This window comes from Tachypleus tridentatus, chromosome 12, assembly GCF_004210375.1.
Source record: "Tachypleus tridentatus isolate NWPU-2018 chromosome 12, ASM421037v1, whole genome shotgun sequence".
NCBI classification, from domain to species: Eukaryota; Metazoa; Arthropoda; class Merostomata; order Xiphosura; family Limulidae; genus Tachypleus; species Tachypleus tridentatus.
In genome coordinates, this window is record NC_134836.1 from 94,045,351 (window position 1) to 94,060,128 (window position 14,778).

The 14,778-nt window shown below is 35.0% G+C and overlaps 1 protein-coding gene across 1 annotated transcript in view; it reads left to right on the top strand.

The window, feature by feature from the left end:
- Nucleotides 1–8,083: 8,083 nt before the first annotated feature.
- The window catches only part of LOC143234031 (uncharacterized), a 38,069-nt gene continuing 31,374 nt past the window's right edge, over nt 8,084–14,778 (top strand). Inside the window, exons 1-4 of the mRNA XM_076471044.1 lie at nt 8,084–8,625; nt 8,816–9,040; nt 9,445–9,605; nt 10,744–10,963. Of these exons, the coding sequence (XP_076327159.1) occupies nt 8,556–8,625; nt 8,816–9,040; nt 9,445–9,605; nt 10,744–10,963 (676 nt within the window). The 5' untranslated portion in view covers nt 8,084–8,555. The remainder of the gene's footprint in view (nt 8,626–8,815; nt 9,041–9,444; nt 9,606–10,743; nt 10,964–14,778) is intronic.

Here is a 14,778-nt window from a genome sequence, read left to right on the forward strand (position 1 = left end):
ACGCGCACGTTAACCAATAGGATGTCTGTATCGATTTCACTAAATAGAGTGATGTTCAGTCTGTGACAAGGAACCATTTTGAACATCTCTATTTGACTGTTTTTGTTTCCATAGTAATACATTCATTACGTTTTTTACGATTATGTGTTATTATTATTTAAATGTGTTATAAAAAGAACTCAAGAACGCGTAAATAAACAGACTTATTTCTAATCTCCAATAAAACTTTCATCACGCCCTCTGCAGTGAAATAATAGAACTATTGGGATTCGTTACAGCTTGTTAGGATCATAAAACTATCCACAATATATATATGTGTATATTGGCCAAAATTTACTTCCTGAAGTTCAAAACTATATATGGTATCAAAAACATGGCGAAATCATTCAAAACGTCAAAAACATTTTAAAAGACTTTAGGATTTCCTCTCAGAATAATCATTTATTATGTGAAACATCTTTATTTTATATAAATGTAAGCAATAATAAGTTAACAAAATGTGCTTTGCTAAACGTATAACTCGTTTGCATTTAACTGGGACGTTTACAGAAGAGTTTGTTTGTTTGTTTTTTAATTTCGCGTAACGCTACACGAGAACGTTCTGCGCTAGCCATCCATAACACTGGTTTACAAAGAAATTGAGGCAAGCACAAAATTAATTGTTTTAACCTAATTTGGGGGTGCTGAATTCAGATTTGAAATCCGTTTTTACTCATCACCTCTAGTTGTTTAGATATGCATACTGTACATTTTGTACACATACTGTACATAAAGGCGTATATGCATTCAGGGTTAATTTCTAATATTGTGTGACTTTGTCTTCTTTTTCAGTTATTATGCAATAAATGTAAGTGATAGCATTACATTATATATATATATAGCTATATATCAAGACGGATTTTGGCAGTTAAGCGTAGCCAACACGTCTCAATCAACAGCCAGTAGTGCACTGGCAGTCAGCGCAGGAGGTTGGTGTCCCTCGACAATTGTGTTACACAATCTTTTGGGTATATATTTGTATTACAATTTCCAACGACGCACATAATTATTATTGCCTTACATATGATTTAATTTTACTTTGTTTTTTTCAGATTCTTCAATGGCTTCTAGCTCGTCAAAACACCGAGGATGCCTCAACAAGGCCAATTCTTTCTGCTACGTGTGTGGGGACTTCACGACAGTTGCACAGCGTCGAACCATCACTTCCCTCCTCAGAACTGTCTACTTTCATTATTTTGACTGTAAAATTGGTGATCAGGACAAATCTTGGGCTCCACACATCTGTTGTAAACCCTGCTACAATGGACTAACTGCTTGGTTTAATGGCAAGAAAGCGGCTTTCAACTTTGCAGTCCCGATGGTTTGGAGAGAGCCACGAAGCCATGCAGATGATTGTTATTTTTGTCTAACAAATATAACTGGTTTCAATGCATCTTCTAGAAAAAAGATCAAATATCCCAACCTTTCATCTGCTATGAGACCCGTTCCCCATTCAGATGATCTTCCTGTCCCAACACCTCCAGTAAATAATGATCTTCTTTCCTCATCAGATGAAGAAATGCCTCCAAGGGAAGATTCTGCCAAGTCAATCTCTTCCGAAGATATTGACTCTTCTTATTCAGGAACAAGTGGCAACGAGCCACACTGGATCACGCAAGAAGACCTGAATGACCTTGCTCGTGATTTGTATCTGTCAAAACAGCAGTCAGAGCTCTTGGCTTCTCGGCTTAAACAGTGGAACCTAGTCCAGGAAGATGTAAGGATCACCAGTTTCAGGAATCGGAACAAAGACCTTGCTTCATTTTTTCGACATGGAAAACAAGTTGTGCTACTGCACAAATGTACCTGGCTTGTTCACTTTCCTTGGTTTGCCACATAATCCTTCAGACTGGCGTCTTTTCATAGACTCTTCCAAGCGAAGTCTCAAGGCTGTGCTTCTGCACAACGGGAATAAATATCCCAGCATTCCCACTGCACACTCTGTCCATCTAAAGGAGTCCTATGACAATATGGAGCTTCTTTTAGAAGCTGTTAAGTACAACCAGTACCAGTGGAGTCTGTGTGGGGACCTCAAGGTCATTGGTCTTCTTATGGGTATGCAAGCGGGCTTCACAAAGTACTGTTGTTTTCTCTGTCTCTGAGATAGTCGAGCTGTATCCCAGCATTACAAGCAGAAAGACTGGGGGTCTAGAAGCACTTTCGTTCCTGGCAAACACAGCGTCAAGGAGAATCCTCTGGTTGACATGAAGAAGGTGCTTCTTCCTCCTCTTCACATCAAGCTTGGTTTGATGAAGAATTTCGTGAAGGCCATGGACAAAAATGGTGCTGCCTTCCAACACTTGTCTACTGTGTTCCCAGGTCTCAGTGCTGCTAAGCTCAAAGAGGGCATCTTTGTCGGATCTCAAATCCGAGAAGTGCTGAAGGATACTGATTTTGAGGAGCTTCTTACCTTAAAGGAACTGAGAGCATGGGAAGCATTTAAGTCAGTCTGTAGTGGCTTCCTTGGTAACACACGCGTACCAAATTACCAAGCCTGTATTGAGAAGTTGCTAAAGACTTATGAGGATATGGGATGCCGAATGTCACTCAAAATTCATTTTCTCCATTCCCACCTCAACTTCTTCCCTCCAAACCTTGGAGCAGTGAGTGATGAGCACGGAGAAAGATTCCACCAAGACATTACGAAGATGGAGAGCAACTACCAAGGCAAGTGGAACCCCAGCATGATGGGAGACTTCTGCTGGATGCTCTTGCGTGACATCCCGGAGGCAAAATACACCAGATCATCTAAGAAAACACACTTCTAACTGTCTGCGGTACTATGAATTGTGTACATTGTGTCATCCAAGTATATTTATTCCGTCAATGTTCTTTATCTATCCTGTTTTATCTGTAATAAGCTGCTGCAACTGTTGAAATAAGCACGTATATACTCTGTATATACTAAAATGAGACTATTTAAAAGCCAGAAAACTAGAGGTGATAGAGCAAAACTGTTTATAAATTTGAATTCAGCACACCCAAATTAGTAAAAAAACACCTATTCACATTCTTGCCTCAGACAAAAAATATTTTTTTGTAAACCAGTGTAATTTAGCAGTAAAAGACTAGAGGGAAGGCAGTTAATAATCACCATCCACCGCCAACGCTTGGACTGCTCTTTTACCAACAAATAGTGGGATTGACCGTCACATTATAACACCCTTACGGCTGAAAGGGCGAGCATATTTGGCTGCGAGGGTTCGAATCCTGACCCTCGGATTACGAGTGAAGTTCTCTAACCACCTGGCCATGGAGGGTCATGTTTGAAATATAATAATAAGTAAGACACTTAAAGCTGATACATTTTTGAAGAAAAGTTCAAGTTATGATGAACAATGTACATCATCAACCAATGGCTCATAAGATAACGACGTCCCATGACTTAAAATTGGCTACACCGGTATAGATAACGAATATTTTGTTTGTTTTTATTGAATTTCTCGCAACCCTACAAGAGGGCTGTTTGCGCTAGCTGCCCCTAATTTAAGCAGTATAAGACTAAAGGGAAGGCAGCTAGTCACTACCACCAAACGCCAACTCTAGAGCTACTTTTTTTACCAACGAGATTCAAATTCTCGACTCTCAGATTAGAAGTCGAGCACCTTAACCACCAGACCATGAACAACATTGGAGAAAAGAAATGATGTAGTGATACTCAACATAGTTTTGAAGATATTTTATACTTCAAAATGTAAAACCAGAGACTATTTTTTTATTTATGTTTAAAATAATATTTGTTGTAACGTAAAGTAATGACTTTTTTCTGTAAGATACATATGTCATACGTACATCCTTAGTTGTAAAAATATTTTGTTTTGTTTAGCTAGAAATTTTTATGGCCTGTTTTCGTCCTGATTCGGTAGATGTAGGTTTTAACTCCAAATCAAGGCCTTCCTCAACCTCTGGGAGATTGCAGCATAGAGGACAATCCAAGACAGGAACTATCATTGACAAGTTTCATTTCTACTGTTTCAACGCTGTTTAGAATGGAATGAAACGAGGATTTCATATTCACAACCCCTTCTGTTCCAAACGAATGCTATTACATTTCTTTTGCTGATACGTAGAACAGCAGACTATGTCATAGTGACCCGGTTTGTTCTATTATTTGTTTGTAAAGTCCCCTAACGGTGAGCCAGTTACATGAATTAAGAAATTTACATTTAGGACACGCTTACAGGTAAATTAAGAAACACGTTTCAAAATATGTGCACCATTTATAAACTTAAAAAACAACAACATTATTTTATACTACCGAGTTTACGGTAAGCTCTAGAGGGATGTTCGAATAATTTTCTTTCAGCCTTAAAAACACTGAATGAAACCCAGAGATAAATAAAACATTTAAAATTAATTGAACAGGATATATGTGCACATTCAACTTTGTAGAAAAAGTCTGAACTTTGCTGATAAAAGACGCTTCTATAAAATAAACTTAAACTGTTTTAAGACGTAAAATTTCTTCTTGCGTGTTAAATGAATAGGTTTTATTAATTTTTATAGGCTATTAGCACTCTTATTTCCGTGTAGTTTTATGTATCATTAGGTGGGCCCGGCATGGCTAGGTGGTTAAGGCACTCGAGTCGTAATCAGAGGGTTGCTTGGTCGAATCTCCGTCACACCAAACATACTTGCCTTTTCAGCCGTGGGGGCGTTATGATGTGACGGTCAATCTCACTATTTGTTGGTAAAAGAGTAGCCCAAGAGTTGACGGTGGGTGGTGATGACTAGCTGCCTTCCCTCTAGTCTTACACTGCTAAATTAGGAACGGCTAGCGCAGATAGCCATTGAGCAGCTTTTCGCAAAATTAAAAAAAATATATATTTGTTGTTTGAGTCGTACGTTTTTGCCATTATTATTTTGGTATTTGAAACTCTTTTCTGGTAAACACTTCTGTAATGGTTCAATTAAATGTTCAGATAAATTAAGAAGATCATGTATTAGGACACCATTCTCTAATCTACACTTATTTGATTCTTAAAACTACAATTTGGTAAGGGATCTTCTCAGGAGTTGTAAGTCCGCAGGCATACTGCTGTGACACCGCGGGTCTAACAGGACTTAACTTGTGGTCTCTAAATCGAGCCTGTTGTTCTTATAAAATCCAATCAATTTGAAATATATGTCTTCAAATTAAATTTAACATCTCCATTGTTTTGTACTTGCATATCAAAAAAGAGTTTCTTTTTTATCTTTTTCACCGTGAAATACTAATTAACCATTTTATTGTATATTCTTATACAAATAATTCTTGGTATACATGTAAAGCTCTCAGTAACTGGGGTTATCGAACATCTAATATTTTTATACGGAATCTAACTTGACTCCACTATCTTTTCCTGTTATGAAATACTTGTGTGAAGTTGAGCAAGACATTTATATGCAACGCAGTCCAAGCCTGAGACAAGTGGAATAAATAACACAGTGTTTTGTAAAATCAGTCTTAAGTAACCCTTGATGTTATTTGTGTTCAGTTGATACTTTCCCTGATATTTTAATACTTTACTTCTAGGAGACCATTCCAAAATAGTTGTTTAATATCTACATTTTCATTAGGTAGTGTCGAAGCCAAAAAAAAAAAAGATCTCGTACGAATTTCTTTAACTGATACCCAGTATTACAGAAGCATTGTATTTTACTTTTAACTCGTAACATAAAATTTATACAAACCACACAAAGGTAAAAGGGAGATGATATGCATATTATAATAATTGTACATGTTTGTTTTTCATGGTTATTGCCATGGTCCTTAATTACAATGCTCTTTCAGGGTTTTTTTTTTGTATCTTTTAAATGTTGGAAGAAATATACTAAAATGATTCATGTTTTACCTCCTACTACTGTTTCCTTAAGTGTTCGTAAATATTTTTAACTATATTACTACTTTGTATCATTCATCTGTTGGAATAAATATTTCAGAAACCTTTGGTTGCCAATCTCTTAAATGTATTTAAGTTCTTTCTTCATTTGTTTTAAATGTATCTGTGAGAAAAGTGAAATGCTTTCTGGTATCTACAAAACCAGAATTTTTGTTAATGTGTGTGTTTTGGCTCAGAGTCCATTTATAAACATCGATAAGCAGTTGCGACTTAGTATGTAGATTTAGTTCAAACATCATCTGGCGTACTAAATGCATACCAAACAAATAAAAAAATTATAAATGCATAAACGCGAGCCTTAATTTTGACTTACGATTCATGGGCTGGAAAACCCTGGTGCAAAGAGTGTGGATAACTCTATAAAAATGATAAGATTTATTATGTAATATCGATAAACTAATATATTTATTCAGTTTGTTTTGTCATCACGTAATTTTTCGCTATGGCATAGCGTAACAAAATGAATAACCACAAATATTTTTAGAACATTTACCTAACTTATATATATATATGCCTTCCTTAGCCATCATTACTGTTCTGCGGTTCAATATTGGGTACGCATCTCAACTTAAAAGTGTGATCGAATGTGATGAAATTATAATTAATAGAATAAATTACTCTGATGGTAAAATAATGATAGATTGTTCACAGTATTTCACCATAATAAATATAAAACTGTGAAATACTGTCCGAATGTGCACCTTCTTTAATTTATTTTGTATGTGAATACTTTCGATTTTCGTTTCGCTGCTTCGGAAAGAATTATTAACCCTTGTGTTATAATTTTCATTTGATATGGACTTTCATGCGCAATCTCTCTTGAAGAGGAAAACCCTGGAAAAATGAAAATGTATAAAAAAACTTAGTCTTTGCATATTTATTCTACAGACATAAAAGACAGACAAAACTAATTACCAGTAACCGAAATCATTCTTTGATACCTCACAACAAGAAGAATTTATGGCTCATTGGCGTTGTTATATTTAAATTCATACTTTGTTACTTGATTTGTGACTTCTGATGGAAATATAATCAATTTTTAAATATTGTTAGAACTGTGAGAACGCTCTATCTCAAGAGTGTGAAACATATGACAAAAATGAACGTTTGTTTCGTTCGTTAATATCCTTTTATATATTTATATTATACTGGTTTTAGTAAAAAAAGGCAACAAATTCTTATACCTGTTTGAATCAGTTCCTAAATAACAAAATTATATTTCACTGTCAATCTGTGAATTATATTTTGACGTGTAGCTATGTATATGCCTGCTCTTGATATATGTGTATATATATATATATGAATAAATATATTTAGAATAAGTACAATGCAATTTTAATAAGATTTGTAGCAAATAGGCTTGGTATATTTTTAACAATATGTTAACTAGTATTTTGTGTCTGTTTCGTGAAACTAACCAAATATGCAAATGTTTTTTATAAATATAATTAGTTTTTGTTTTATAAAGCAGTTTTACACCTGTTGAAATTATTCTTAATCTATCGAGCATAAACTAAAACATTTTTTAAGTTCATGTTCTTTGTATTTGACGAAATTGAAGTTGTAAACACAATACTTTCATTATTAAATATATTTCCCGATGATAAATGGTCGATTAGTGCAACAAGTTTAATAGAACACTTCAGTGAGTATTTCTAAACAAATATTTTTTGTTATTTTCCATGATAAAGGTTAATAAGTTAAGCCTTTTTATCTTTTATTTTTCAGAAGATAAAAGTTCGTTATAACGTTGAAATTTTCCAGGCCCTTTCCAGAAAACTGCCGACCTAACAGCAGTTTCTCACAATTTAAAAGTGAAATATATCAGTTGATTCATCTTTTCGACACCGTGAAGTGTGGAATTTGGGATGTTAAAAAACACCTTGCTCTTCTCATAGCTGGTAATGTAGATAAGGTTACGTTGATGGTATCCAGATTAACAAGTGTGGTGGGCAGCTGTGGAACCTGATGTAAGACTAACACCTGTAAAACTGGATCGTCAAAGAGCAAGGACTTTCACAGATAATTTGTCAACATTATCATGGCCATAAATTGAGATTGGCCTGAAGCTTATCTCACTATATATATATATATATATCAGACTCAGTCACCAAATTCTCAAGTTGGAGTCCGACACACATGCAGAATTCCACGTGACAGGGTTTCCCCTTGGTTAATAGGTTGCCGGAACCAGAAGATTTCCTACGTTCGTGGTAACCCTAATATAAATGCTACAACGGTTGCAACGACTTTGAGTTGTCTGCTAAGCGCAACCATTTACCTTCCTGTGGAGAGATCGAGCTGACAGGGTAATTGCTGTTCTTCCGTAATTAAATCGATATCTTTGGTCGGCCCCGCCCCTCTTGAAGACGGCGGCTCTGGCCTTAATCTTTTACATGTTAATTTCTACACGTGCACGTTGTTAGCATACAAGTGAAGCAGAGGCCACCAGAGCCTGTCGCCCCGGGTTAGCCAGGGATGATTATGAGATCCTGAGCAACTTCTCTCGAGCGGTTTGGATATCACCCTCGCTACCAATCGCCAGAGATTCCATTGCTTCAGGGATTCTTATATTAGTAGTATCCTGTGGAGAATCGTCACTTGATCATCCGTCTCATTCTCAGTACCATCAAGATGATGGAGACCTACCAGTCAAGAGTTGTGGCTGTTTGTTACTTTGGCTGTCTCATTACCGTTTTGGACAGTAAGTTGTAGTCTGTTTTTCTTCTTTGTTAATTATTTTTCCACCACTTATCGGACACAACAAGTCAGGCAGCCTTCGAAGCTGTGATTGATAATCTAGTGTTCTTCTTATCTCACAGGTTGGGTATGATGAATTAACACCAGGGGTTGGCATGTTGTATAACCAAGTTTTTCCTGTTTAATCTGAACAGGTGTCGCTCTGGAAGTCCACAAGAATATCCTGGAACCCAATCAAATGCCGATCCAACCTCACAAGACGTCCCTTCTTCTTCTCTCCAAGGCTCTCAATGCAAAGATTAAGAAAGGAGATGACGCAGCGGATATATTTGACCAGGGGTCGTCTCGTATTTCCCATATTAATGAGAATCTCCTTCAGTGCTGTAATAAAGGAAAACATATAATTCCGATAGGACTTGGTGCGTACCACTTCCTTTCTTCCTTTATGTCCAGTGAATCAGATAATCTGTTTAACATTTTTAGTACAAACTATAAACTTAAATGTTTTATTTTTTCTTGAGGAACACGTGGAGACGTTTACCGAGCGAGTCGTTTCGTTTTTATTTTTCGTGTACGTTATTATACGTTTTATATCTGTTCAAATAAATATAATTTAGCGATTGTTTTTCATAAGTCAAGAATCATAGAGATTATTCTATTAAGTATTTCTTGTTTTTTCTTGGCAATATTTTCTGGCAAAGAGCTAACTTTGTATCTGTACGATATGTGTATTATATAGATGTATGTGTAAGTACACGTATTACGTAGAAATTTCTTCGACAAAAAATTTGATAAGAAAAACTATAGCATTCTTCTTTCACAGACATCACTGGAAATCAAAAATATGTTGATATCGGACGATGCCGTCGAAACTGCAGACATAAATTTCATCATCTTCGCCATCACTACTTACGACACAACAGACACACAACACACAAAACATCTACAACTGTGGACTGTGCTATTTCAGAAAAAATGTCTCAGGTAGGTAGAAGCTGCTTCTAAACGAAACATCGATGAAATAAAAGGGTTAACTTTTGTGTATTGTGAACGTTTTCTTAACTATTTGTTCAAATCTTATGGGTGACGATTCTCTTTATGTGAACTTATATTCCACTCAGTGATCACGAGAGCTATTATAATTCATGTATCGTACTTAACGATCAACTATTAAAAAAGAAAAAACTGAGCAAACTAGTTTAATTTTTATATGTTCAAACTCGTATTAGATCATACGTCGCAATCTAAACAATCAGTTATACAAAGAGATCGCATGTTTTTTTTTTCTTACATTGACGGTCGTTTGTGGAATAATACAAACAACTTTTCCAAAAGTTTATATATTTGAATGTTGAATCTTTTTGTAGCTGAAAGCACATGTGATAAATCTATAGAGGTAATTTTTGTCATTTACAGACAACACTGTCAACAAAGTGAGTTGTATAGCATTAATCGCCTTAGTAACATGAAACAATGTCAGAACAAGGTTCTAATCAAATCGGAGATCAAAGTTAAGATTCTCAGTTTATCGTGAATCGTAACCAACTATCTGGTTTGACTATTTTAATATTAGACAACTTCCTCTTATAGTTACATTATAATTCGTGCTTTTCCTTACAGTTAATTTTTTGGTTTGGATTTCGCGCAAAGCTACACAAGTGCTATCTGCGCTATTCGTCCCTAATTTAGTAGTGTAAGACTAGAGGGAAGACAGCTAGTCATCATCACTCACCGCCAACTGTTGGACTACTTTTTTACCAACGAATAGTGGGATTAAATGTCACATTATAACGACCTCACGGCTGAAATTGCAAGCATATTATTGTGCGACGGGGATTCGAACCCACAACCCTCATATTACGAGTCGAGTGCCATAACCACCTGGTCATACAGGGCCCCCTTACAGTTAAATACAATAGAAATAGTGTAAGAGTTATTAAATTAAAGTATTTTAATTGTAAGAGTATTAAAATAATATTTCTTTTAGAAAGTCTTTACATTATATTTTAAAATATAGACATTAAAATTAAAATGAGCTTTAAAAGATTTTTTAACGTCACTATTTAAAACAAAACAACTCACTGTTGAAATTATAATTGTTTATTTGCTCCGACGATCGCAGAAGAACTGCTCCTTTACCGATTTGTGTGAACCACTATCCAGGATAAGAGAAATCCACCATCTGCTAACGGGTCCACGAGAAGTGGAAGTGGTGGAGAAGTGTAGCTGTAGTTCAAATCCTTCAAGTTGTCAACGTACTTCCAGCAAAATGATTTTATTTAAAGACACGCCTTTCGAAACAGCAGTCGATGTAGGATCTTGCTTGGGGCATTGTAACGAGGGTGAGTTTTATTCATTATATTCATTTGTTTACTTGCACAAAGCTACACAGTTGGCTATCTGTGGTGTGCCCATCGAGAGTAACGAAACCCAGTACTCAGAGTTATAAGCGCTTAGACTGTTTGTTGTGGAATCCTAAATTTAATACACGTGGTTTTCATGCATGACTTTGGAGACTTGTGGAATTTTTATTTCTCTACAATGAGGAAAATCAACAATAATTTTCATTTTGAATTTGTTGTAAGTCTCGAAGTCCAAGTAATTTAGAAGTTATGTAAGTAGACTAATTTTATCATGAAACACGTGACCTGATGTTTCGAGGAGACCGTAAATTAATCTTAATGGTCGTTTTTGAAAGCAAAAAAACTAATTCACGTTCATGGCACAAGATGCTACAAAAGCGCATCCTATGTAGCCAAAGTAAAAGTAAAAATTAATTTTTTCTTAGTTCGAGGCCTATATCTAAAGTATTTTACTTCTATATTTATCGAACCAGTCAAGTCAGCTATCCTCATGCTATGATTTATCATACCAGTCATAGTTTCAGTGTTACACTTATAGTCACAATTATTTTATTTCTAATCATTAGTGAGACGGTTAATGCCAAACATAATTAAACTAAGAAACTATAAAACGTTTTTGATACTACTGATAGAATTTTTTACTTTGTATATATATGTGTGTGTGTATTTATGTGTTATGACTTATCTTCAAGTTATTTTTATCAACAGCGATTCCTTACTTGAAATGTAGATGGGTGTATTTTTATATCCTAAATAACAATATGATACGATATAATCATTTGATTGGGAAATATTTAGCATGAAACGAAAATAATTCCAAATTTAAGTTATGAAAGTTGCTTATAAAACTCAAAATTAAAAATGATTATTTGAGAGAGAATGATTTACAAGTAATACCTCTTTTTCATTAGAAGAATATTCTATTAGACGAACTATTTAACTGATTTAACAAAGCTTTAAGTCAAATGACATTTAACCTGATTAAGTAAATGTTTGTATTCGTATTTATGACATACTTTGATTGAAATCAGGTTTCTAAAATTTTGTCAAATATCAGTGTTTTCTGGTCTTATTTCTTGCATTAACGTTTTCGGAATAGGCTTGAGAACGATAATGGACTGCAACTGGTGGTTTAAAGAAAAGGAGGTAACGTTTCGGTTTTTATACCGATACCTTTCCTTTCAACCATCAGTTGCAGTCCGTTATCGTTCTCAAGCCTATTTTTGCTACTCCATCTTCAGTCACGTATTTAATTATTATATTTCTTAGTTAAACCTTTTCTTTCTTCAAAAGTTACATTTCTTTAAAGGCTAATCGGTGTTTTATTAAAGCAAAATATTAAACCATTACATGTTTTAGAACGATAAGTTTTAAGTTAACATCAATGAACGATAATGTGAGACGAAAATCACTCCAAATTTAACTTATGAAAGTTGCTCATAAAACTGAAAGATAAAAATGGTTATTTGAGAGAAAATGATTTACAAGTAATACCCCTTTTTAATTAGAAAAAAAATATTATATTATACGAACTGTTTGATTGACATCAAACACTTCAAGTTAAAACGTCCTCTTTGGCTCAACAGTAAACTTGGGGGCGAAAAACATTAAAATTGCTAAAATTAAAGTGAATCCCAAAACGTACAGTAGTTGATTCACACACTCACACTCAAAGTGTGTGGTGTGTATGAAGATGAAGGCTGTTTACGAACGCCTGTACTATAATTGGATGATGTTCTAGTAGTTGAACATCATACATTGATTGGTTTGATAATTTGGAATTAAGCACAAAGCTACACAATGGGATATCTGTGTTCTGCTCACCACGGGTATTGAAACCCAGTTTCTAGAGATGTGTGTCAGCAGACATACCGCTGTGCCATTGAGTGCATAATACATTGTAAGTCGATTTATTAAATACAAAATAATAAACTTTCAGATGTATGTTTACAATACTCAGAAAAGGTTGGTAAAGACAGCTAATACCTTTGCCGTAATTCTTGAAGGATTTTATCAGAAGTATGTTTTGAAAGGACTAACTCCATTGTATCATTAACGATATGCGTATCGTATCTTACGCTTTGCACACTAGGAGAGACTATGCTTTATTTTAAATAAGTCTACGACTTTTCTGCGAGCAACACTCTCAATCCAGGTGTTAGCTTATCGGAAAGTATTGTCAAAGCCGCAGGCCAGTCGAAGAGAACTTGCTAATAGTTTTCTCGATGAAACGACACTAGCATGTTGGATTTTTTTTTTTTTTTGGGGTGTGCTCGCTTAGTTTGTTTTAATGATTGAAATACTTAACATTCTGCTTCAATAGAATGCCTTTTTGATAATGTTTCACACCCAAGTGCATAATGATTACTAGCACGTGTGTGACCAGTGTTATCTCTGTTGCGAGACACTCCAGAAGTAGGTGATTTCAAACACGTGCAGATTGTGGTTTTTTTTTTGTTTTTTTTTAGAAATGGAACAATTTAAACAGTCGAGTTGTTAAGTTGCAGGAACTCTCTTCTTGCATGTTTGTAGTTTGTAATAGAAAAGTGATGTAAGTTCGTGATAGAAGTAACTAATATATGATGGTTGATGGCAACCATAAACTGAAAAATTCATTGACCAATATTTACTCAGTAACGAATTCGTTATGCTTAATAACACTCAAATGATAAATATAATAACGTAGTAAATCAATAAAAAATATCAGTTTTTATGTTTTGCGTAAATACAGCATAAATTATCATAATACTTGTCTAGTTCTCTGTGTTTGTTTTTGTTGTAAGTAGCTATGATATTTATCAATATTAAATCATGCTAAAAGGTATGCTTTTTCCTGTACATTTATTTTCTGTTCGTAGTTAATCACAAAATTACACAAAACGTTAGCAGTGCTCTGCCTACCACGGGTATCGAAACTCGATTTCTAGCGTTGTAAGTCCGAAAACATACCGTCATGCCATTTGGGGGGGGATTATTTATTATGATAAAAGACACAAAAAAAACATTGATCTATAAATATATAGAAATCCAGTTTTGTTTTAAGATTATTAAGCTCATAACATTAACGATGGAAATTTTTCTATAAATATTTTTTAATTGTGTAAAAATGATTTCTATAAGTTTTGCATACGTTTTTTCCTATAAAATGTTTATATGAAAAAAAAAGACTCGTGTTTCGATAAGTGACCCCGGTGGTTTAGCAATAATACTTTGTGCTTATTACGCTAAAAATGGGGTTTCGATACCCGTTGTAGGCACAGTACAAATTGTTTATGCAGCTTTGTACTGAACAATAAAGAAACAAATCTCATCTATTTTCTAATCACTAAGTAAGCTAATAAAGTAACATAAAAGTTTCCTATCGCTCGACTTGGGATAGTGAGAGCATGGCACAACCTTGTAATGTTCTTTGGTTAAAGGCCAGGCAAGGCCAGGTGGTTAAGACGTTTGACTCGTAATCTGAAGGTCGCGGGTTCGAATCCCCGTCGCACAAAACATGTTTACCCTTCCAGCCGGGGGGGGGGGCGTTACAATGTGACAATCTTTTTCGTTGGAAAAAGAGTAACCCAAGAATTGGCGGTGGATGGTGAAGACTCGCTGCCTTCCCTCTAGCCTTACACTGCTAAATTAGGGAGAGCTAGCGCAGATAGCCCTTGAGTACTCAGCTTTGGCCGAAATTAAAAGAAAACAAACAGTATTTGGTTAACTTATTACCTGCTTACTAAAAATTCTTTTTACTTTCTTGTTGGATTTTAAAAGATTGAAAACTGCATTTAGATGTTTATGATAATAAT